Source organism: Penicillium arizonense, assembly GCF_001773325.1.
Source record: "Penicillium arizonense strain CBS 141311 chromosome Unknown PENARI_contig001, whole genome shotgun sequence".
Taxonomy (NCBI): Eukaryota; Fungi; Ascomycota; class Eurotiomycetes; order Eurotiales; family Aspergillaceae; genus Penicillium; species Penicillium arizonense.
Window position 1 is genome coordinate 866555 of NW_019173278.1, and position 22577 is coordinate 889131.

General features: G+C 50.9%; 9 protein-coding genes across 9 annotated transcripts; 3 read left to right on the forward strand and 6 right to left on the reverse strand.

The window, feature by feature from the left end:
* Positions 1-559: 559 nt before the first annotated feature.
* Positions 560-2048, reverse strand: erg13 (hydroxymethylglutaryl-CoA synthase; the record flags this gene model as incomplete). The annotated part of the gene is made up of 3 exons (XM_022626143.1): positions 560-1773; positions 1833-1935; positions 1989-2048. 3 exons carry the CDS (start codon positions 2046-2048, stop codon positions 560-562), a joined length of 1377 nt encoding a protein of 458 aa, XP_022493762.1.
* A 979-nt stretch (positions 2049-3027) lies between these two features.
* On the forward strand, positions 3028-5657 carry PENARI_c001G09896 (M28 family metallopeptidase; the record flags this gene model as incomplete). The annotated part of the gene is made up of 2 exons (XM_022626907.1): positions 3028-5421; positions 5475-5657. The coding sequence occupies 2 exons, from the start codon at positions 3028-3030 to the stop codon at positions 5655-5657; spliced, it is 2577 nt and encodes an 858-aa protein (XP_022493899.1).
* Positions 5658-5940: 283 nt separating this feature from the next.
* Positions 5941-8171, reverse strand: PENARI_c001G05202 (uncharacterized protein; the record flags this gene model as incomplete). Its single annotated transcript, XM_022626536.1, has 5 exons — positions 5941-5944; positions 6192-6764; positions 6836-7208; positions 7264-7967; positions 8020-8171. 5 exons carry the CDS (start codon positions 8169-8171, stop codon positions 5941-5943), a joined length of 1806 nt encoding a protein of 601 aa, XP_022493431.1.
* A 152-nt stretch (positions 8172-8323) lies between these two features.
* PENARI_c001G05587 (alpha-keto acid decarboxylase family protein) lies at positions 8324-10063 on the forward strand (the record flags this gene model as incomplete). The annotated part of the gene is made up of 1 exon (XM_022626576.1): positions 8324-10063. One exon carries the CDS (start codon positions 8324-8326, stop codon positions 10061-10063), a length of 1740 nt encoding a protein of 579 aa, XP_022493338.1.
* A 399-nt stretch (positions 10064-10462) lies between these two features.
* Positions 10463-13861, reverse strand: PENARI_c001G12330 (DUF1765 domain-containing protein; the record flags this gene model as incomplete). The annotated part of the gene is made up of 2 exons (XM_022627105.1): positions 10463-13016; positions 13065-13861. The coding sequence occupies 2 exons, from the start codon at positions 13859-13861 to the stop codon at positions 10463-10465; spliced, it is 3351 nt and encodes a 1116-aa protein (XP_022493312.1).
* Positions 13862-15791: 1930 nt separating this feature from the next.
* Positions 15792-16310, reverse strand: PENARI_c001G03864 (ATP synthase subunit H; the record flags this gene model as incomplete). Its single annotated transcript, XM_022626434.1, has 3 exons — positions 15792-16054; positions 16149-16227; positions 16284-16310. The coding sequence occupies 3 exons, from the start codon at positions 16308-16310 to the stop codon at positions 15792-15794; spliced, it is 369 nt and encodes a 122-aa protein (XP_022493489.1).
* Positions 16311-17241: 931 nt separating this feature from the next.
* PENARI_c001G05134 (transcription factor SUA7) lies at positions 17242-18294 on the forward strand (the record flags this gene model as incomplete). Its single annotated transcript, XM_022626522.1, has 1 exon — positions 17242-18294. One exon carries the CDS (start codon positions 17242-17244, stop codon positions 18292-18294), a length of 1053 nt encoding a protein of 350 aa, XP_022493640.1.
* Positions 18295-18800: 506 nt separating this feature from the next.
* PENARI_c001G05224 (uncharacterized protein) lies at positions 18801-19193 on the reverse strand (the record flags this gene model as incomplete). The annotated part of the gene is made up of 1 exon (XM_022626538.1): positions 18801-19193. The coding sequence occupies one exon, from the start codon at positions 19191-19193 to the stop codon at positions 18801-18803; it is 393 nt and encodes a 130-aa protein (XP_022493466.1).
* Positions 19194-19759: 566 nt separating this feature from the next.
* PENARI_c001G02542 (uncharacterized protein) lies at positions 19760-21213 on the reverse strand (the record flags this gene model as incomplete). The annotated part of the gene is made up of 2 exons (XM_022626316.1): positions 19760-20376; positions 20517-21213. The coding sequence occupies 2 exons, from the start codon at positions 21211-21213 to the stop codon at positions 19760-19762; spliced, it is 1314 nt and encodes a 437-aa protein (XP_022493681.1).
* Positions 21214-22577: the final 1364 nt, after the last annotated feature.

The window sequence follows — 22577 nt, forward strand, 5'->3', positions numbered from 1 at the left end:
AGGATAAAAATAGCCCTTTGTCTGTGTGTGATTCAAGGGTTCAAGGAGGGGAAACAGTTTGAGAAAGGTAATATGGGTAGATGCGCCAGTGGCCGAGTGTGATATCAAGGTCAGCGGCTACAGATGTACGTTGAGTCTCAAGTACGCGCCGATCGACGTCGTCACATTCGGTGATTGGACGATTTTTCGAAACAAGCAAAGAAACATCCCATAATTAGCAATGATTAATGCAGTTGATCGGATCAATCTGTTCGTGCAAAAGAAGGGTTAAGGAGTAAATCACGGAAATCGGGAATCGGGGTAAATCGCATAGGCGCGCAGGGACCCCTGACGTTTCAATAGAAGAAAGTAGAAGATTGTATATTATTAATGTTCATTTTGATTATCTCATAACATTCATGGGTGGGCCGAAAAATAAACCCAAATAGAAAACGAAAAATGCAAGGTTTCAAAACCTGCGTGGTCTAGGTAAACAAAACGCTTGGGGGAATCTCTCTGAACCGTCTAAACAAGGATCAAATCCAACGGCAAAGGCAATTGCAGAATCATGAAAAGCTTTTTAAGCCTTGATCTCGTACTTGCGGCGGAACATGTCATCCACCTCAGTCAGGTAGTACACACCGGAGCCGATGGTCTCGACGTTGCCGGCGGGCTTGAAGTCCTTCTTCAAGTGAGCGTGCTCACGGAGCTTGCACATGGCATCGTAGGCAGCAGGCTCGAGAACAGTGCGGGCATTGAGGCGGTTCTGGAGGTCCAGCTTCTCAACCATGTTGGAGACATCGCCGACAATCTTGGCGCTGAACATGGAGCTGGCAAGACCACTGCCGTAGCTGAACAAGCCAATGCGCTTGGGCTCCTTGGGGTCGAAAGTGACGTTGCTGAGCAGACTGGCCAGGCCGCCGTAGACGGTAGCAGTGTACATGTTGCCACACTGTGTGGCAACCTGGAGACCAGGGTTGACACGGTCAGCGAAGCGCTTCTTGGTCAGGGCCATGAAAGTCTTCTCAACAGTCTTGTCGGACAGAGACTTCTCGTAGTCCAGATCGCGGAGCTCGGGGGCAACCTCGGCGAAAGCGGGGTGGGAGGGGTTGGCGAGGTAGTCGTTGTAGAGCATGCGAGCGTAGGACTTCTGGACCAGCTTGCAGGTGGGGGCGTGGAAGAGGATGTAGTCGAAACGGTCCAGAGGAGACTGGGACTCGTCAGCAACACCGTTGGTGCCGTTGGTCTGGGCCTTGAGGGTCTTCTCGCGGGCATCGTAGGCCTTGTAGCAGGCATCGACGGCCTCGGTGTAGCACTTAAGGGAGAAGTGGCCATCGACGACGGGGTACTCGCTGGTGAGGTCGGGCTTATAAAAGTCGTAGGCGTGGGTGATGTAGGAAGCACGGAGACCGGGCTCGAAGACAATAGGGGCGTCAGGGCCAATGACCATGGCAACACAGCCAGCACCACCAGTGGGGCGAGCGGCACCAGCGGCATACAGAGCAATATCACCGCACACAACAACGGCGTCACGGCCGTCCCAGGCGGAGGACTCGAGCCAGTTGATGCTGTTGAAAACAGCGTTGGTACCACCGTAGCAGGCGTTGACGGTGTCGACACCCTCAATGTTGGTGTTGCCGTGGGGAGCAAAGAGCTGCATCAGGACAGACTTGACGGACTTGGACTTGTCCAAGAGAGTCTCAGTGCCAACCTCGAGGCGGCCAACGGACTTGGGGTCGATGTTGTACTTGTTCATGAGGGAGGATAGGGTGGTAAGGCACATGGAGTAGATGTCTATAAATCACGCTCGTTAGTTTCCTCGTTCTATCTTCTTTGTAGGATGCCTGACATACCCTCGCGGTCATCACAGAAGCTCATCTTGGTCTGGCCAAGACCGATGGTGTACTTTCCAGCACTGACGCCATCGTACTTCTCGAGCTCGACCTGGTCGACGCACTGTGGAAAGATTAGTACCTCGCCCGTAGTTCAATGGCAGTGTGAGCTCTTACCTGAGTAGGAAAGTAGACCTCAATGGCCTTAATACCAATGTTCTGGGGACGAGCAGCCATCGTGGGGTAAAAGCTATAAACTTTTGAATAGCAAGGGGAAAGAAAAGAGAGGATAGTAAAAGGCAAAAGTGAATAAAGAGAACCGACCCCTGGACAAGCAGCTTAAATAAATAAAAGAGGGTAACGTACAGTACTCGGATCTACAGTGTACGATCTGTCACCGTCAACTTTTTTTCCCCTGAGTGGGGAGGATCGACCTTGGGTCTTCCTTTGGACCGGATACTTATAGATCTTTAGTACTGTAAATAGTGAACACTGTAGTTTAGTTGTTGTTAATGGAATATGTAGCAAGATATAAATAGATATACACAATCACCAATTGTATATATTCAAGATGTTCCCATAAGGGCAATGTTTGGATGAATATTTGATCCCAGACGGATGGCAACGGTGTAGAACTCAGTCTTATCTCGGATCTACGTTGATCCGACTATACTGGTGGACACTAGAGATCCGCTTCCTCGTTGGCCGTGTACTTAAGCCCGGATACTCCGTAGTTTTATAGAAGGAAGTGGCATCATTCGGATGTGCTCAGATCTCTTGCATCTGTTATATGGGGCTATGGGTACCTATACTTATATTGGAGTATTGGGTACCTACCGTAGTTTCAGTACTAACTTATACAGCATGGTTAGCATGGAGAACATAAGCCACATTGCTTTCAGGTGCATTCGAATATCACCTAAATTATATATCACAATAATATATCTTACTCCTTTCTCCAGGTGGTGTTGCCAATGCTAACGCCAATGCCAATGCTTCGTAATGCCGAGCGTGGGTCACTCCGGGGGCGTCTGCCTGGATTCATTCTCTCCCTATCTCTTCTCTCCAATCTGGAATCTTGAATATAACCCCTAACGGCATCGGGAGGATGTCGGACGTCGCTCGTTTGCCATTTACTTCTAGATCATGATCGTCTTGATCTCCGCATCCGCGCTAAACACCTACCACCGCTCGCCGGAGCCCCGTACCACCCACCATGGGCGACGAGAAGTATGATTATCAAGCCCAACCCATCCCCTCCTACGAAGAAGCCACCGGCCAACCCTCTTCCTCTCGATCCGACCTCGGCGAAGGAACAGATTTGGAACGACAGGGGCTTCTCGGTCGCGATCATGCCTCCACACGAGGCTATCACCCACCGACGGTGGAATCGGCGCGCACCAGTCTCGACGACCTAGATTCCTCGGCCTCACACTCAGACCGGGAATCAACCGATGAGCTGCGACGGGAACTGGATCAGATGGACGTGGATGACTCCGCGTCTTCATCCTTGACTGGCCGTGCCCGTCTAGGCCATCGGTTCTCCAAGCAGCTATCGAGTCTGACCCGCACGCTATCCGCCATCCAACGACCCTTTCAGCGATATATGCCCAGTTTCCGCTTTACGATAAACCTAGGCGATGCACGCGCCCGTTTCAAGGACCAGGGCTGTATCATGATGCTACGGCTGTTCGCTCTTTTACTCGTAGTCGCCCTGGTCTATGTGTTCTTTATCGCGGATATCTTCAACATCAACAGTCGCATGGTCATGGGCACGTCGTACAGTTCGGCGTCGGTCGAGAACTTCATTCAGGGTCATATCAATGAGACGAACATTGCCGAGAACTTGCGCCGAGTCACCAACTACACTCATATTGCCGGGACAGAAGGCAGCTTCGTGCTATCGCAATTTATTGAACAGGAGTTTCACAAAGCTGGATTCGATGTAGTCTCGCGGGAGGAGTTCCAGGTATACCTCAACTATCCACGCCAGGATGGCAGGAGGGTGGCGATTATCGATCCGCCCAATCTCGCTTGGGAGGCTAAACTCGAAGAGGACAACGCCAAAGACTTGGTCTTCCATGGACATTCCAAGTCGGGCAATGTAACTGGGCCCCTGGTGTATGCCAATTTTGGATCTCGAGATGATTTCAAGGCTCTTGCAGAGAAAGGAATCGAATTAAAAGGCTCAATCGCTCTTGTCCGTTATTACGGGACTGAAACCGATCGCGCTTTGAAAATCAAGGCCGCTGAGCTGGCCGGCGCGGCGGGCTGCATTATCTACTCTGATCCCTCTCAGGATGGATTCGTCAAGGGCCCGGCTTATCCCGAAGGCCGGTACATGCCCAGCGATGGCGTCCAGAGAGGCGGTGTCAGTATGATGTCGCAGGTTGTTGGAGATGTCCTCAGTCCTGGGTTTGCATCCACCCCGGGAGAAAAGCATCGTCTGTCTCCTGAGGAGAGCACTGGGTTACCTAAGATTCCCAGTCTCCCTCTCGCCTGGCGTGATGCCCAGCATCTTTTGCAGGGTCTCAAGGGACACGGTTCCAAAGTACCTAAGGAATGGGTTGGAGGGGTGCCTGAAGTCAAAGAGTGGTGGACTGGAGATCAAAATTCTCCTGTCGTTCATCTGATGAACTTGCAGGATGAAGTCGAGCGACAACCTATCTACAATATCCATGGGAGAATCCTCGGTATGGATGAACGCGATAAGAAGATCATCGTTGGCAATCACCGCGACTCGTGGTGTATGGGTAGCGTCGACCCCGGAAGCGGCACTGCTGCTTTCCTAGAGGTTGTACGCGCCTTTGGTGAGCTGCTCACCTATGGGTGGCGCCCGCTTCGCACTATTGAGTTTGTCAGCTGGGATGGAGAGGAATATAACCTCATCGGCTCGACAGAGCATGTCGAGAATGAGATAGAGGAGCTCCGTGCCAATGCCTTCGCGTACTTGAATGTCGATGTCGGTGTCTCTGGCTCCAAATTCCGTGTTTCGGCGTCCCCAGTCTTCGAGCGCACTGTGATGCAGATTCTTGGCCGTCTCTCGGATCCCTATGCGAATGCAACACTCAAAGATCTCTGGGAGCAAAGGGGTTCAAAGATTGAGCCACTTGGTGCTGGCAGTGACTATGTTGCATTCCAAGATATTGCAGGCACCTCAAGCATTGACTTTGGGTTCGAAGGTGAGGCTTATCCATACCATAGCTGCTACGAGTCCTACGACTGGATGGTCCAAAATGCCGACCCCGACTTCCAATACCACAAAATCCTGGCTCAGTTCTGGGGGCTTCTTTTGCTTGACCTTTCAGAAAACCCCATGCTACCATTTGACATGGAGGCTTACGGCAGCTCCGTGACTGGGTGGGTTAAGGACTTGGATGGATTCGCCAAATCAAAGAAGGCTGAGGTCAACATGGAGCCCATGTTCAAGGCTGCAGCTGAGCTCCAGGCCAACACTGCTCGCTTCCAGTCCTGGAACAAGATCTGGCACGATACTGTGTGGGGTTTGGGTGGATATGAAAGCAATGTCATGGCCGTCCAGCGAGTGAACCATAACGCCCGAATGGCTAGTCTTGACACCAATCTGCTTGACCTGGAAGAAGGTGGCGGTGTAAGTTGACTTCTCTCCTTAGTCTCGCCCGTGACTATAGCTAATAAACCCAGGTCCCCAACCGCACACAATTCCGACACGTCATCTTCGGTCCAGAGCTGTGGTCCGGCTACGACGCGGCCCTCTTCCCTGCTATTGTGGATAGTATCAACACGGGAGATTGGACACTGACCCAATACTGGATCAACCGGGTCGCCAACATCATTCATACCGCCAGCGACAAGCTGCTTCACTAATGTATTTTACCTCAGCCCCTCTCGGCCTTCATTACTCTTTGCAATATCTCAGCCATGCCTGACGCCTCGGATTGCTTTCTTCATGTTCTATACAAGCACTGTACAGCCCGACCCCTTGTCGGGATGCCTCATACGCCTATACCAACCATGCATGTCAGCTCATACCGAATTTGGTGGATGTCAATTTTGTCGGTTCTTTCAGTCGCTTTTCTTACATGTACCTATTTTCTCATCCTTGTCCCGAGGGATTGGCGTTCATATGGGAAGATATCACGTTTCGTATTTAGCTTATTACGGGTTAGACCCAATTGCATTGTCTACTCTGTCCTTCAAGCGCACAGCATATCAGCCAATAGCCCTATGTCTGCTGACACTACCTTCCCTCCTTCCAAAATCTCTTCCGGGGTATCATACATATATCCAACAAATTACAGTCACACACTAGGCAACCCAGACTCAATTCCCCCCAAAAAAGGATGATCCGCCAAACACTGCCAAAAGCCCGCCTCAAAATCCCACAAATCAACCCCTAACCCCCCAGCCCACTCATCATCAGCCCCCTCCCCAACAGCACCAACACCCTCACCACCCCCAACCCCCGAATCCGCCCCCGAATCCAAAAACCGCTGAATAGTCCGCGTAGCCTTCTCGAGCAACGCGAAATTCGGATCACCCGGCCGAACAATAGTCCCAATCTGCACCTCAGCAACAAAAACACTAAGGTCCTGCACAGCGCGCGTGCGCGCAGATCTAGAAATACACTGCTTCAGCATGGCGAGTAACATAATCCCCGCAGCGGGGAGGCCGTAGTACGCCACTTTCCAGATTAGGCCTGTGCCGGAGTTTGTAAGTTGGTCGCGTAGCAGGATGATCTCAACGACGAGTGTGAGCATCTGCCCCGCTGTGGAGATTATTGATGCTGAGGGTTCTGTTGGTGATTTCAGGAGGAGGAGGCTGTGTAGGAAGAGGACGTGGAGGTGGTGGAGGCGAACGCTTGCTATGAAGTCTCGTTCGAAGGGGGATTGCGTGCATTGTTTTAGGCTAGTTTCTAGGCGGAAGTGGTGCGGGAGAGATTGCCATTGGGTTGCTGCTTGGGTTTGGATTATGCTGTGGTGGTTGTTAGTTTAGGCTCATGTTCCTTCTGGGAGATGATAGATGATGGGTGACAGTTTTCTTACCTCGCCCGCTGTGCGCATCCTGGGTCATGCTTGTCTTGGAGTAACTCCCATATCTCCTCTTTGAGTGAAGCACACAGTGCTGACCAGCGCGTGTCAGCTCCATATCCGGCTTCTGCGTCGACTGTCCACTCTAGTGAGTTTTGGGCGTTTCGGCATGATGGGATTTGGAAATGGCAGAAACGTTTGTTCATGCGTGGTGGGCGGCCGAGGAAGATTGCTATGTTCTTGTCTGCGGAGTAGATTCGTGCGAATGCGGCTTTGCGGAGTTCCTTGAGGAACTTTGGTATGCCTGGTTTTGCTTCTATGTTTTCGTGGTAGCCCAGGGCGAAAGTTGAGGATATTGCGTCGCCTAGTTTGCGCCAGGAGTGGTAACCTTGATGTGTGTTAGTCGGGTGTACATTTTAGGATCTGAGTGGGTTTTTGCTTACTTTGGTCTCCATCGACGTAGGAGTGGACGATGAAGTTCTCGTATTGCATTATCAGTTGAAGGTCGTTTAGACAGTCCAGTGAGAGGGATATCTCCAAGGCGAGGTCGCAGAGTTTCGTGCATAATCGTCTGAGGGTATACTGTTCTTGCTCGGTGGTATATAGAGAAGGAAAGAAAGCAATGTCGATGGTAGCCCGGGTGACAGCCGCGAAGAAAATGCCCAGGGTCTCCCAGCGAGAATTGTGATCCAACAACTGGGCTGAAAAACTAGCGAGGTCGGAAGTTTCATCGAATTGCAACGGCTGGGCTGAATTATGCAAGAGACGTCTTGCATAGACTAAATGCCAGTTCTCGTCATGATATGTGAACAGTTGGCTCACACTCTGGGTGCATTGCACGACGAAAGGCTCTGCTAGTGCTAGATTAGCTCCTTTGGCTAGCCAGAACATGACGAGGTCTCTCATGGCCGGTAGGTTGTATGTCGTTAGAAGGTGTTTGAGAACATCTGCACCTTGTAGCACCATATGGTTGTCGCCAAATAAACTCGAGTTTAAGGCTTCTGGTATAGCCTGGTGAGCTCCGGTGTGGTCTCCGTCCGGAGTGATATGCTTGAAGATGGCGGCATGGCTGGACGACCCAAGATACCCGGGGTTCGGATATGGATTGCGCCTTGGATTAAAGGATGGTGATTCATCTGAACCGAGGCTGCGGTATAGTTAGTCAATCGGAAGTCAGCCAAGTCCAGTATAAAACTCACCTATGCTTCTCAGCCCTCTTCCGTTTAAAGGGCGTGGTTCTGTAAATACATATCCCCTTTGTGGTACTGCATCGCGTACAAACAGGCTGCTTATGATCGCAAGCCAATTTAGCCTTTCTACAGGCCTCACAGGCAGCCAGACGCGACGACATGAGGTTAGAGTAGAAGTAAAGTCCGAGTAAAAGTGGGAGCGGCTAACGGCGGAGTAATCGGAGAGTCGGCGTATTGATAAGGTGCGGGGAGAGAACATCTATAAATACGGAGTACTGCCGAACCCTTTCAACTTCACCACAACTCTCTCATCATGGCTCAAGATACGATCAAGCTCGGAGATTACCTCTTCACTCGACTCCGCCAGCTGGGCGTCGAGTCAATGTTTGGCGTGCCTGGCGATTACAACCTCCGCCTACTAGATTTCGTCACTCCGGCTGGCCTGCACTGGGTGGGTAACTGCAATGAGCTCAACGCTGCCTACGCGGCAGATGGATATGGCCGTATCAAGGGCCTGGCCGCTTTGATCACTACCTACGGTGTCGGCGAGTTGTCCGCGTTGAATGGTATTGCTGGTGCTTATGCCGAGAACACGCCTGTCGTGCACATCGTCGGAACGCCCCCGCGCCCGCTTCAGGATGCGCGCACGTTTATGCACCATACCTTCTCCGATGGAGATTACCGTCGTTTTGCTGCTATGTCGATACATATCACTGCTGCCCAATCCCGCATCGTTGATTCCACAACGGCGCCGGAGAAGATCGACTGGATCTTGCAGCAGGCATTGATTCACAACAAGCCTGTTTACCTTGAAGTCCCGGATGATATGCCCGACGTGCTAGTATCGGCTGCCAACTTGAAAACGAAGATCACTGTTCCAGCTCCTCCGTGCTCGGCTCAGGAGCCTCAGGTGCTAGCTCAAATCTTGGAGCGAATCTACCAAGCAGAGCGTCCCTTCATCTTGGTCGACGGAGAAAGCACAGGCCTCGGCATCGTCGACCAGCTCGATGCTCTGATTAAGGCGACTGGATGGCCAACCTGGACATCCGTCTACGGCAAGGGCCTAGCCGACGAGCAACTCCCCAATGTCTACGGCCTGTACGCAGGAGGGTTCGGCGACGATGCCGCAAAGGCATACTTTGAAGAAGCAGACCTAGTCCTGACATTCGGCCCACACTACAGCGACACCAACAGCTACTTCTACACAACAGTGCCGAAGCCCAAAGTGGCAATCACATTCTCAGGAAGCAACATCCAAATAAAAGACGAGACATTCCGCGACATGTCGGCACGCAACATCCTCTCGCACATCCTCGAGAACCTCGATTCAACCAAACTAGTCAAATTAACCGGCCCCCCAAAGACCAAGCTCACAATCGACACCAACACCCCAGACACAGATGCACTAGGACAAACCAACTTCTACCCACTAGTGAACCCGCTCTTCAAAGAAGGCGACATAATCCTCACAGAAACCGGCACAGCAGCCCACGGCGGGCGAAACTTCACTCTACCCAGCAAATCCCGCCTCTTCGGCGCCGTAACATGGCTCTCTATCGGCTTCATGCTCCCAGCAACACTAGGCACAGCCCTGGCCCAACGCGAGCAAAACGCCAACACAATCAGCAAAGCACAGACAATTCTCTTCATCGGCGATGGAAGCCTCCAAATGACCGCGCAGGAAATCAGCGTCATGATCCGGGAGAAGCTCAACATTGTTATTTTCATTATTAATAATGATGGCTACACTATCGAGCGGGTGATCCACGGCCGCAAGCAGGCGTACAATGATGTGCCGTTCTGGAGACATGCGCATGCGCTTACTTATTTCGGGGCTGGGGAGGAGCATGCGGCTGCGAATACGTTCCAGGCACGTACTGTTGGTGAGTTGAAGGGGGTTTTGGCTGATGAGCGGATTTCGAATGGGAGTGGAGTGCGCCTTGTGGAGGTATTTATGGACAGGGAGGACGTTCAGGGGGCTTTGCTCTATTTGTTAAATAAGCAACTTGCTCAAGAGAGGGTTGAGGAAGAGAAGGAGAAGGGACAGAAGTAGGGAAGGAGTTTCTGCTTTTGTCTTGCTCTTTCTTTCTATTTGGAAACTCTACTTAGAAATCTAGATTGTATCTACGTCTTAATGCATTCATGGAAATATCATTTGTTAATGGTGAATTGTATCTTACTATGATTAGGGCATATCGCTAGTCCCACAGAAGAAGAAAACCACCCCGGAAAAAGAAAGAAAAAAAAAAAAACCAGGCTATTTGAACGCCTATTCCCTATGCTCCAGAACCGCCATGCACACCCGATGAGGTGTGAAACTAGAATAAATGAAAAAAAAAAGAGGTAGAGCCAGACGGTGAAGGAAAAAAAGACATCTGTCGCACATGCACGAGACTTCTATCAATGGTCCGTCGTTGTGTGGAGAGGCTGGTTCTCTCATGTTGCATTTGGTTTATTTGCGGAAGCTTTCAACGCCTAGTGTTGGGGTTTCCACCAGGCGATCAGTGGGGACGCCTTCATCACGTCGGCGGGCGAAGAAGCTGTCACATTCCGAAACTATGTGAGCCCATTCTGCAAGGGCACGGCCTGCATATTTGCTAGGCACGAGGTGGTCGTGGGAAGGTTGAGAAGGGAGTTCGGGTAGAGGGGAGTTTTTAGTGGTTGGTGTTCTTGGCCATGTGTCAGAGGTGGGTTGTGTGGGTGTTTCATCGGGGTGTATGGGGTCCTCCGGGTCCTCCGGTGTCGTTGTCTCGCTTTCGATGTCCGATGGAGATGGGTTCTCGGATGCTGTGTCATAGTCTGACTTTGAAGGAGACCGCCGGTGCTCGACGTGCAATTGAGAGGCCACGGGGAGACAGGGGGTGAAGAGGCGTTTGTTCTTGGTGGGCCATTGAGGCCGATCCATCCATTCCAAGGAGAACTTGAAAAAGAATGGCTGATGCGGAGTCTTAGGGCGGACAGGCTCGTCCACGCTGTTGGTTGGAGTCTGCTCATGATCATCCATACACTTGCTATCAGATACTATGGTCAGATCTGTGCCACTGGTCTCAGAGTCTTCAGAGCTCCTGCTACTGAGATCACCATCGCCAGAACGTGTGTTGGAGGAACTGCCAAACATGGCCTTGAGAAGGCCCCATCGTTTTTTGGCGGGTTGGTCATCTCCGTTCTGCGAGTCTGAAGATCCACTTCGTCGGTGCGACATGACCTGATCAGAAGGAACTGGTGGAACGACTCGGTCAAAGCTAACAAACAGATTGGCCGGAGAGAGTTGGTTGTCACATCGAATGATGATAATCCTTCGTCCTGGGGCCGGGGTGCAGGGGGCAGAAGATAGAGGAGCGGTCATTCCCTCTTCCGCCTTGGATTGAAACCCAATGTAATACTCCCAAACCCGCAGGAGTCGGTCTGAAAGAGTCTCATATATCATCGAATCAAGTGACGATGGGTCTGTATTGAACCGTCCAACCCGCCAGCACAACAGACGGTGGAAATACGCTCGGACCATTGGACTCCAGTGGTTGAAATAGTGATAGAATATCGGCTCGTGTAACAAAAAGTCCAGACATAGAGATGCTTTCCTTTCTTCCGCCTCGGTCCATGTACCCCAGACACAGTAGAGGAACGAGAATACGCGGACCTCGGTGAGCGAGTTGTGGCTCTGCATCATTTGTCGACAGACTTCAAGCCAGAAGCTCCAATCAAACAAGTCCGTCTCGATTGACTGAGCATAGCGTGTGATTATTGGAATGATCTCCTCGAGGAAATCACACAGCAAGAAACACGCATTATGGTCAAAGAGGGACATTTTCTGCGCAGCAGCTTTAATGATACTACAGAAGGATTCGGCAAAGAACAATCTGGCACGATTCGGTTCCGCGGATTGTTCTGACAGGAAATCCCGGAGTAGAATAATCAAACGATTCTCTGCCATCGACCGATGACTGTTGCTGCCACTCCGAAGATGGTGAGTGGAAGCCGAAGCATCTGGTGACTCGATGAAATCATCAAATGTGATCGCTGCAGCGGAATGTGGATCAGGTGCTTGCTGTGTCGACTGCTTGTAGATCGTGTCTTCCAGGACAAAAAGAAGCTGTGCATGAACCAGCAACAGCCCAGGTGCCAGAATCCGCTTGACCTTTTCGGTTTCTGGGGGCAAGTACTCGGCATACAAGATATGAATGTACTTAACAAATACAAAGAACAAATCCGTGTCACGCCCAGCCCAACGTGATACCCATGGGCGATTCCAGGCAATACCAGTGGTATTCAATGGCGCTTCTGGCTTCTGTCGTAGATACCGCAACAGGGGTGCTTGTGAGTGGAAGGCGAGAGGACGAAGTGCAGGCGGGAAGCATAGGGCGAGTTCTTGGGTGTATGCACGCGTGTTTCCTGTTCGAGATCCGGCCGATTCTACTAGAATCCGTCGAAACATACCAGGAGGAGTGCACCACAACCGAACCAAGATGTCCGGGACTCCGGGGCAGAAGAAAAAGGCGTACGCGCAAGCCTTTCCGCAGAATGCCACCAAGCTTGCTGGCGCATGTCTCATAGACATTCGTTCAACCACAAATGCCATCTGAGACAGCAAGTTTTGAATAAAGATATTACGAATGTTGTGGTGGATCGATTCAACCAGGAAGTCCGATCCTGATGAGGCCGAAGCGTCAGAGGTTTCCGACACTGAAGTTGACGCATACTTCAACGAATCTGTAGGCCCACTGCTTTGCCGTGCCATGGGAAATGGGAGGCGCCATTCCGGTCGAGTCATGATGCCCACCACAGCCTCAAGAAACACCGGTCTGTCTGTCCCTGAAATCGACTGATTATGCTTGCCATTGAGCATTTCCAGCATTCCAATCCACCACTTGTTGAGAATATTGACTCGTCGATCCAAGTCCTCTGGTCGGAGGTTCTTGCAGGACGCGTGTAGATGATGACGACCGAGGAAAGGGAGGAGTGAAGACCGGATAACGTTCGCTTTCAAGGAGCTCGATTTGGATTGGAACCTGAGATATGGTCAGTAATTGCAGCAAAAAGTACGCTGGCTTACGTACTTCTGGTAGTCCGCCTCCAGTCCACGAAAGACACCCCAAAGCTCATCCTTTTTCCGTGAGGGGTCCCCGCCGCTGTTCGCATACGCCGCAGCCGTTTCTGCGGCCCCCTTGGGCATCGGTGGTAAAACCGGTGTAGAAACTGAGAGTGACGTTGTGAACTTTTCGAACGATGACTTGTGTTGTAGAGAGTTCCCCAAAGGGCTGCTAGGAGAGCCAGGGCTGTCTTCAGGGCCCTTGGCCACTACAGCCACCATGGGGCGACGCGGGCGTTTGTAGAGAATCGTTCGCCTGCGGGAAGGCTGTGACGGGTCATCGTCTGTTTTTCGACCGGATCGAGTCGGAGATTGTTCTTGTTGCTTGGATCGTTTGGCCGATGGAGAAGGGGAACGAGAGGAAGAGCCCCAGGGTTTCCTCGCCAGGCTGACTATCCTCCCAGACATTGAACGGCTCTTCGAGGGCCGCACAGCAGGCTCTGGAGCCTTCGTTTCCGGCACATGCGGTTCTGAATCCTTCAAGTCCTCTGATGACGACAATGTGAAACGTGAGACGGTGGCGGGCTTGTTCTTGGAGCGCTGAGAGGTCCGCCGAAGGATGTCCTTCCCCGCAGCCACACTTTCCTTGGTTGGCGATTTGGACAACGCTGGCACAGCATAGTCGGAAAATGTGCGTCTCAGGCTGGGTTCTGTTGTTGCCTGGCTTGGAAGGTCGGTATAGCTAGCGGCACGAGAGAGCTCGGGGGTCTGATCATCGGCGAAGCTGGGCGTCGGTGTCGGTGTCTCGGGGGAGGGCGAAGACATTGTCTTGGGGGAGAAATGGGTGATGGGGAGTTATAAGCTGGTCATTTCCCCTTGACTCGGCGGAAGCTCGGCGTAGAAGAGACCAGCTCCTCTGTGCACATGTATTCCGAAGTAGTCAGGCGTACATAGGGCAAATAAAATACAAAGACAGGGGGTGAGAAGAAGGCTGTCAAATATTAGGTAGATCTATGCGCTTAGAAGGGCGCCACGCCGATTGAGCAACGGATCGGCGGTTATGAGAATCTCCCCAAGGCAGGGTCCGAGTTAGGGAAGTGAGGGAGGGAAGAGGTCCAAGGGAGGAAGTTAAGAGATATAAGTCAAACCGGGCACCTCATAACCACGTATAATTCTGTATTATTCATATCTCTCTCTTAGATTAACCCGTTCCATTTAGAGTGAGACAACTCGAGTTTTCTACTCCACTTTCCCCGTCAGCTCGAATCCTTGATGCAGTTAACTTTCAGCCCCAATTGCAAGGTATCTACAGGCGATGGAGCCAATCGAATCTTCTCCGGAAGATAAAATGGCATAATCCACCGAGTGGTGTTGTACTCTTGGGCTCGTATCCCATTCTTTCTACGTGTACAGGAATGTTCTAGGAATGTTGCCTCTCATACATCATCCGCCACTATTACTTTATATCTGTCCCGCATTCTCAATATGTCATGTTTTGCGTGGCCTTGCCTTGAAATCGAATTGTCCACAAGATTTGAGGCATGTTGTTGGTGTATCGATCTATACGCCATACTCCCGATATGGTGTCTGCTCAGGGTCTGAACCGTAAAACGCTTAAATAGAGCCTGATACGTGGCGCGGATATACCATACTTTATTTTTTGGTCCCTCAGATGTATCAACTCAGTTCCAGGTACAAGTGCCATGCCGACACACCATGGATCACATTGCACAAGCCCTTGGCCAATGTGTTCATGGCACCCCCTGCTTGGGAAAGAACCGAACAAGTTTAATAGTTTAATAGCGTCTGTGGAGACTATTCTAGTGCAATAGTTTTGTAATAGTCTTGTTTTTTTTGCTCTTGCACATCTCTTGATGTCCAGCCTTCCCGGTCGATCCTCGCAGGGATATCGCTGGATATCAACTTGAGGACGGGACACACTTGCATCTGAGAGGCGTTCCACAGGAATGTGGAGAGCTGACACGTCAGATCAAGCGCAGCGCTCTTTAATTCTTGCGAACATCTGTTCATGAAGTGTTGATCTATCCGTTGCAGCGGTGGATTCGAATTAGTGCCAATAATAACTTTTATATCGACGCCCATATATATGTGCCTGCAACGACTAGCTCGATACATAAGGTTTCTCCCCTCTGAGATATATTGCAGATCAGTCGTCTCTTGTTCCAAGCCAAGATTCAAGTTGGGTTGTTACTGACTCGTACATGTACTTACCGGCTAAATCGGCGACGACGGCTCCCAAACTCTAACAAGTTAAGTCATGGAAAATTAGAGGAGTCCGAGCCTATACTGTTTCCAGAGATTCATTCAGGCCATGATTGGCTTGGCTCTATTCTCTACGAGCAATAGTGTTTACCCCACGTGGTGATCAGAAAAGTCAACAGTCCATTGTTTATATTGTCCAACTATATCAATGCCAATATCAATGCCACCGACTCTACTGTTTGCACCGTATATCAGATATGACAAGATCGTCAAGATGACCCCAGTGTGAAGATCTGATAATCACCCAAAGCAGACTTCAGGACCACCCAGTCTCTCGGTTTAGGGCCATGCTCCTCAGAAGTGCGAATGTGATATGGGCGAGAAAAAGGAAAAAGAACTCTCAACGTTTCAAAATGTGGTCTAATTTACAAGCTTCAGGACCCGAGAGGCGGCCACATTAGTTGCAGCACAGGCATTGCAAGCCGTCCCCCCATATTCTCCCCAGACCTTGCTAAAGAAAAATAAAGGGCGCTTAGTGGGCGGCGGGAGCCTCCTCTTCCTCCTCGAACCAGCTCTCCTCGGCGGGGGCGGCCTCACCGGCGGCGGCCTGGCCCTCGACCTCGACCTGCTGGGCTTCGTAGGCGGAGAGTTCGCTGGCGAGGTTGGCCTCCTCGGGAGACTTGGGGGCCTGAGGAGCGCTGAACTTGTGGACGTGCTCATCAGCGTCGTTGGCCTTGAGGGGAATGGGCTTGTAGGCCTTGAGCTCGCGGAGGTAGAGGTCCTGGACGGGGTCGGCTAAAGATAAATGCGGGTCAGCGATTGCACGATCCAAGGGCAATGGAGGGATATGTGCACAAAGGCAACGACTATCCCGATCGAGAAAACATACCCTGACGGATGGCGGAGGTCAGGAAGGTGCGGCGAGCAACCGAGACCTGTTGCCGAGAGGCACGGGAGAAGAGGGTGCGCTGTGTTCGCGTTAGCTGCTGGTTAACACGGTGGAAATCATTCAATCAGGACTCACCGAGGCCCGGAGAGACTGAGACATCATCTTGACTGAGGAGGTGTAGATGAGGGATGAGGGGTGGTTCTCAAGGATAGATCTGATCCGTCTTTCCGTGAAGTTGGAGGTTCAAACGACTTCTGTTCGGAAAGGTGGCTTGGCGCTGACTCAGCCGGGTCATGTGCATCCGAATCTCTTCACATTTCCAGTCGATAACAGCGCAGACATCTGTGTTGTTATTATTAGTTGTATTGATGAATGAATAGACTAGTAGCAATAGACGTGAACAAAGAACAATCGAGAACAAACATGGTTGACTCACTCGGCCAACTTGGGACAATTTAGTACCACGTGACTAGCTTACCAAGCCCGATTCGGACTTCTTATTCATTCTGCTACTCTCTTCACCTCACTCTCGTTGTCACTCCCATCTCCCCCGGTCCTTGACTTCGTGTTCTCATCCTCAGCCTGTCCCCATTTCGTGAGAGACCTTCTTACGGAGACCTTGACTGGTTCAACGCGGCTGGACAAGCTGAGGCGAGGTTTCTGTTCCACTTTCGACTCGAAAGCGCAGACTGGTGAAGGCTCTGTTCTGACTGGGGGGTAATTCTTCGAACCCCGAGGGGTCTAGCCGGTAAAAGGTAACAATGACCTCTTCGTTCCGGTTGTGCATGGCTTTGTTGGAGGCTTTAGCCATACAACTCTGCCATGGTTCCTTGACACAAAGCACTGGCTCTGAGATCTTGGACTAACATCACTGTGCAAACAGTGGCTTTGAAGAAATCGCTTTCTCGTCTTTGTTCCTCTCTTGAGAGGTCCTTTACAGGTGGCCCTCTTTCTTTAACGCTCTGCAGCCGCCAAGCTGTATTCGCCGCTCTTTCTTCGCTATTATAACCGCAAATACAACCTGCGCAGAACCCCAAAAATCATCGCGAAAAGACGCACCGATAGATTCGAAAGTTCTCTGAAATCGCAAAAGATGGCTACTCCTGCCGTGAAAGCTGAGGCCGCGGCTCCGTGGAAGAAGAACCTCTCCGCCCACCTCCTCTGCCCAGAATGCAAGGAGGTCCCTCCCAACCTGGAATTCCCCGACTCCCACGAAACCGTTTGCGGCTCTTGCGGTCTCGTTCTCGCGGACCGCGAGATCGATGTGCACTCCGAATGGCGTACATTCTCGAACGACGATCAGAACAACGATGATCCCTCCCGTGTCGGAGACGCTTCGAACCCTCTGCTCAACGGCGCTCAGCTGGAGACTACCATCGCCAGTGGTGGCACGGGCCACCGTGCCCGCGATCTGTACCGCGCGCAGAACAAGCAGTCGAACGAGAAGGCGAACAAGCAGCTCATGGCCGCTTACAAGGAAATCGGTGCTTTATGTGACGGCTTCAACATCCAGAAGACCGTGGCTGATACAGCCAAGTATCTCTTCAAGGTGGTCGATGATGCCAAGGCATTCAAGGGAAAGTCGCAGGATGTCATCATTGCCGGGTGCATCTTCATCGCATGCCGTCAGTGCAAGGTCCCACGTACTTTCACCGAAATCTTCGCCGTAACCAAGGTTACCCGCAAGGAAATTGGCCGCATCTACAAGGCTCTGGAGAAATTCTTCACTTCTCAGAACATCGAGCGCTACAACGCTACCGTCCAGAGCGGTGGTGTCGCGGATCCCAACGAGGGCTACACAGCCACCACCTCAACTAAGCCCAGCGACCTCTGCAACCGTTTCTGCAACCTTCTCGATCTCCCATACCAGGTTACCAGCGTTTCCATTTCGCTCTCGGACCGTGTCACTGCCTCGGGCTCCTTGGCCGGACGTTCTCCCCTGTCTATTGTCGCGGCCTGTATCTACATGGCTTCGTATCTGATGGGTCATGGCAAGACTGCCAAGGAGATCTCCCAGGTTGCTCACGTCAGCGACGGAACCATCCGTGGTGCCTACAAGCAGCTCTATGCTGAGCGTGAGAATCTCGTCGATAAGGATTGGATCAAGGACGGAAAGGGTGACTTGGGCAAGCTGCCTGTCAGCTGAGGAACTGAGGAACTGAGGAACTTCACAGTGCACTGTGCCATTTTCAATTTTCTTTTTATCTGATTCTTGCTGGAGATTGGTTTTGAACCAATAATGGGATAGTTTTAAACTGTACACAGACATCTAGATCTACTCTTAGCAATCGGTTTTCTACGAACTTAATCCTCTGTAGACGTGATAATACTTACGTAGATATACCTTCCTTGTCTTACCACACGAGGTTCCGAGAAGTATCAATAAACTTTGCAACGGGATAATATATTCTTCTACCCCCGGGAGCTACTACTTACCCCTTCCGAAGCCATATTCGTTCTCCGACTTATACTTCAATATGTCTTGATGATTTCCTCATAATCAATTTGTTCAATTCATGGTGGCTATACCTACTTGATACATAAAACATGATAGAAATACAAGACCCAGATCCAATCCATGCCTCAATCCTTAAGACAACGCCATCACCCAGCATTTAGCATCCAACATACCCCAACAAACCCGTCTCCAACCTAATTCTCAAAGTTATTCTCCGGAGACCCCTTATCACCCATATGATTATAAGGCCTATCGTAACGATCCTCCACCTCCTCATTATGACGCTTAACATCCTCAGGCAAATCATCCTTCAAATTCCCCTCGTCGTCGGCAATCGGTGACTGGTTCCCATCGTTCAGGGTTGGCTGTGCTTTGTTTGAGGGGATTGGATGGTTTGGAGAGGGCTTGGCTTGGTCTTGGCTTGAGGGGGGTGGTGCTTTGTCTTGTTTTTGGGCGTAGCTTCGGTTTTGGATTTGAGTTTGAATTTGGGTTGTCGGTCTGGCAACGGAAGAAGAAATGATCTGGTTTAGGCGGAGGAGTGAGGTTCTGGGTTGGAGGTTGCCTCGAAGGCGCATGAATGTGGCCATTTTGGTTGGTTTGGATGGATGATGATATGATATGATATTGCTGGAGGTTGGTAGTTAATGAGTGGTGGTTGTAGGCGGATAGTGTAGGAAGGAGAATGCTGGAAGTGAAATAGTCATCCTATATGTGGAGAACCCCAGGATGCCCCCGAGTTGCTTTACAGGTTTCCATAGGATTATCATCAGGGCTGGTATGACGTGTGGCGATGTCATACCGGACATGCCAAGAGTTTTGATACCTCAACCTTATATCTATTTTTGTGTTAGCATTTACTTCTGTACTGTCGTAGAGTAGAATAAAAGTAATAATGTCCAATGGAAATTGGTATCTTTGAATACAAAGCCTCCTGAAGCCGGGCGAAAAACACAGCCCAAAACCCCTCCCAATCCATAAGCATAAACATTAACATATACACCAGGCCCATTTTCACAGGATGCACCTATCTATACCCACAAAGAATCTTCACACGCTGAATAGCTAAGGATGATTAGAAAAGAGACAGACAGAAAACAAAAGAGAGTAACAAAAGCCCAGTGCTTCAAGCGAGCTGGGTAGTCGTCGAATCAATTCACTGACGTGTGGAAGACTCATTCCGACTTCCCACATTGACGTCCTGGGTGTTGTGGATACTGGATAAGTCTGTGATAGCTGGAGTCATTTCAGAGAATTGCTCGGAAGACTCGCCCTCGTCATTACCACAAGCGCCTTCTGTGCTAGACACATCACTGATCTGGCGCCGATGAGGCTGCGACCAAATTCCACGCGAGTTGTCGCTTGAATCTTGTCTCCTGGTAGAAGCATCGAGTACACGGGACGAGGGGGGAGGCACTTTTTGATGCGATCTCTCGTCTTTCCGTTTTTGGACTGGGGAGTTTTGCTCCGAACGGAGGTTGGACGCAGGTGGTTTTGGAGGAGCACCAGAATCATGGGTTGTGATTGCTGGATTCTGTGATTGCGACTGCGGTTGCGATTGGGATTGAGCTTGCAGACTCTCTGGCGGAGTCCAGTGGTGGAAGGCGAGAGGTGGTGGCTGTCGGTAGTCCCAGGCCCAATTAGGAAGAGGTGGGAAATGAGGACGTGCAGTAATCGTGTGTCGCGCACCAGAGGACCGAGATTTGCCTTGGAGCTCCATGGATCGAGGCGGATGAGAGACAGGGCCCATGATAGGGAACGATTGTCTGAAACCTGGACAGTTGTGTGAGCAACATACATGTGGTCTTGGAATTTTCAACGCTGGCAACATTTTGCGCAACAGCTCGAGCCGCGGCAAATTGGGCTGCGATTGCTTGGTATACTCTTATTGAAAACAATGGATGTTAACTCACTAGGTGATTTCTGTACAGGCTGTGCTGGCGTTTGCGCTGGCTGCTGAGCCTGAGACGGCGGCGGATTCATGGAAGACACGGGTCCCTGATAGCTCTGCTGTTGAGCTTGAGCAGACAAAGAAGGTAAAGGAGGCGGTTGAGATTGAGCTAAGGCTTGAGGCTGAGCTTGAGATTGAGGTTGAGCAGCTCTAGTAGCTGTCGACCACTGCTGAAAATCCATATTTGAACTCAGCTGCGGCACCGTAGAAGCACTCTGAGCGGCAGCAGAAGTATGCTGAAAAGCCGCAAAAATCCACGGAAGAAAATGCGGCGGCATACCAGCCCTCAAACAATCAGCCAGCATAGACTGCTCAACACGGCGCTGTTCCAAAATCAAACTCTCCTGCTGCGTCCTCTCCTCAGCCTGCTTGCGACGATCTTCCTCAGTTTTGGCCCTCAGCCACTCGGTCATCTGTTCGCCCTGCCATGCAGCTGGTGGGGGAGGAAGAGGATTCGGCAAGCTTGGTGGTCGTGGTAAGCGGTGCAAGCCCGAGGGCGGGACCAGGTCATTCTGAGTAGATCCCATTAAAATATTTGGGAAACCGTATGGCGCATCCGGCGACGACTCGGGCTTTATTGGGGAACGTCGAGGTCGTTTTGGTCTTCTGCGAGAATCATGGAGGTCGTTCCCGGTCTGGGATCTGGGAGTAAGCTTCATGTTGGATTTGGCAGCCGCGAAGGGCTGAACGGAATATTACATGTGGGTTAGGAGAGAAGAAGGGGAGATGTGAAGATGTGAAGGTGAAGATTTGAAAGCAGAAGCTACCCGATTAGGAAACGACGTACTCTTTGGGGCTTTGCCCCGTATATGGGGGTACGTAATGCGCAATGCGTGTTATAATTGTTGAAACGAGGATTGAAACAGGAGACACTTGACCTCCATTTTAAGGTCCTGAAACATCGCGGGTCGGACCGTGGAAAAGAAGCCAATTGCTTGAAGAAGAGAAAGAGGCCAGATCGCGGAGTATGGGGCCTACATTAGGGCTAGACAGATCGTCTATAGAGAGGGGCAAGTATAAACAATGAGTAATTTACACCGACTATGGGCATATTCTTTTGTACTTAGCGGCTTATAATCCCAGCCCAGCCCTCGGAACTTACTACAATTCCAAAATGTGCGAATAAGCAAGATCTCACAGTGGGCCGGCGCCAATGGCACTCGGCATATCCAAGCGGGATGCGCAAGCGCTGATCCACTCGATCCTTTTCGAAGCTATTTTAGGCTGCAATTGCGAAGCGAAATGGCTGGGACTGGGATATGTACACCTCATACACTTACAGGTCGGCCAAAATGGAAGAAAGCGTTGCCAAGTGCGAGAGATGCATAGAAAATACACAAATAAGTACCGTCGGCTCGACTTACTCCAGAATTAGCATCTGGCTATACTTCATTAGGAAAATATGAACACGACAACGCATCTCCACAACCCAATGGAGAGCACCAATATCCATTTTCAGAGCCTCACGCTCGCTTCGTATATTTACTGGGGACATGTCTCGTATTTCGACTACGATCTAGTCTGCGTCATAGCTTGGCAGTGGGATATGATGCATTGTCTTTACAGCTCATGTTTATGTACGGAGTGTACACCCTGGAAGATCTTGCACGGATCGGATTCTTGGTCTTGGATACATAACATGAATGCAGACCTAAGTTCTCAATTACTTGAATCTGAAACGAGATCTCCCCCCAAATCAGACGAACGTGCCCTTCCACAGAATACCTTCACTTCCACCCGACATGTACTCCATCTGCAGGGTGTCTGCGGTGGAATCCACTGGCATATCTGGTAAGCTGACGTGCTACCCACTAAGCCAGTAGCGGAGGTTAAAAAAAAGCCATGCTCAAACCCTGTCCCAACACGTTAAGCCAAGACAACCCAACAGCCAACAGCTCCCGGAGCGGGCTTCGCCGACGGGAGCGAAGCGAGAGACATACATACTGTTGCCGTCTACTGTGCATTGACTAAAGTTATACTAGACGATACTTATTGACACCAATGCAGATACAGATGCAGATGA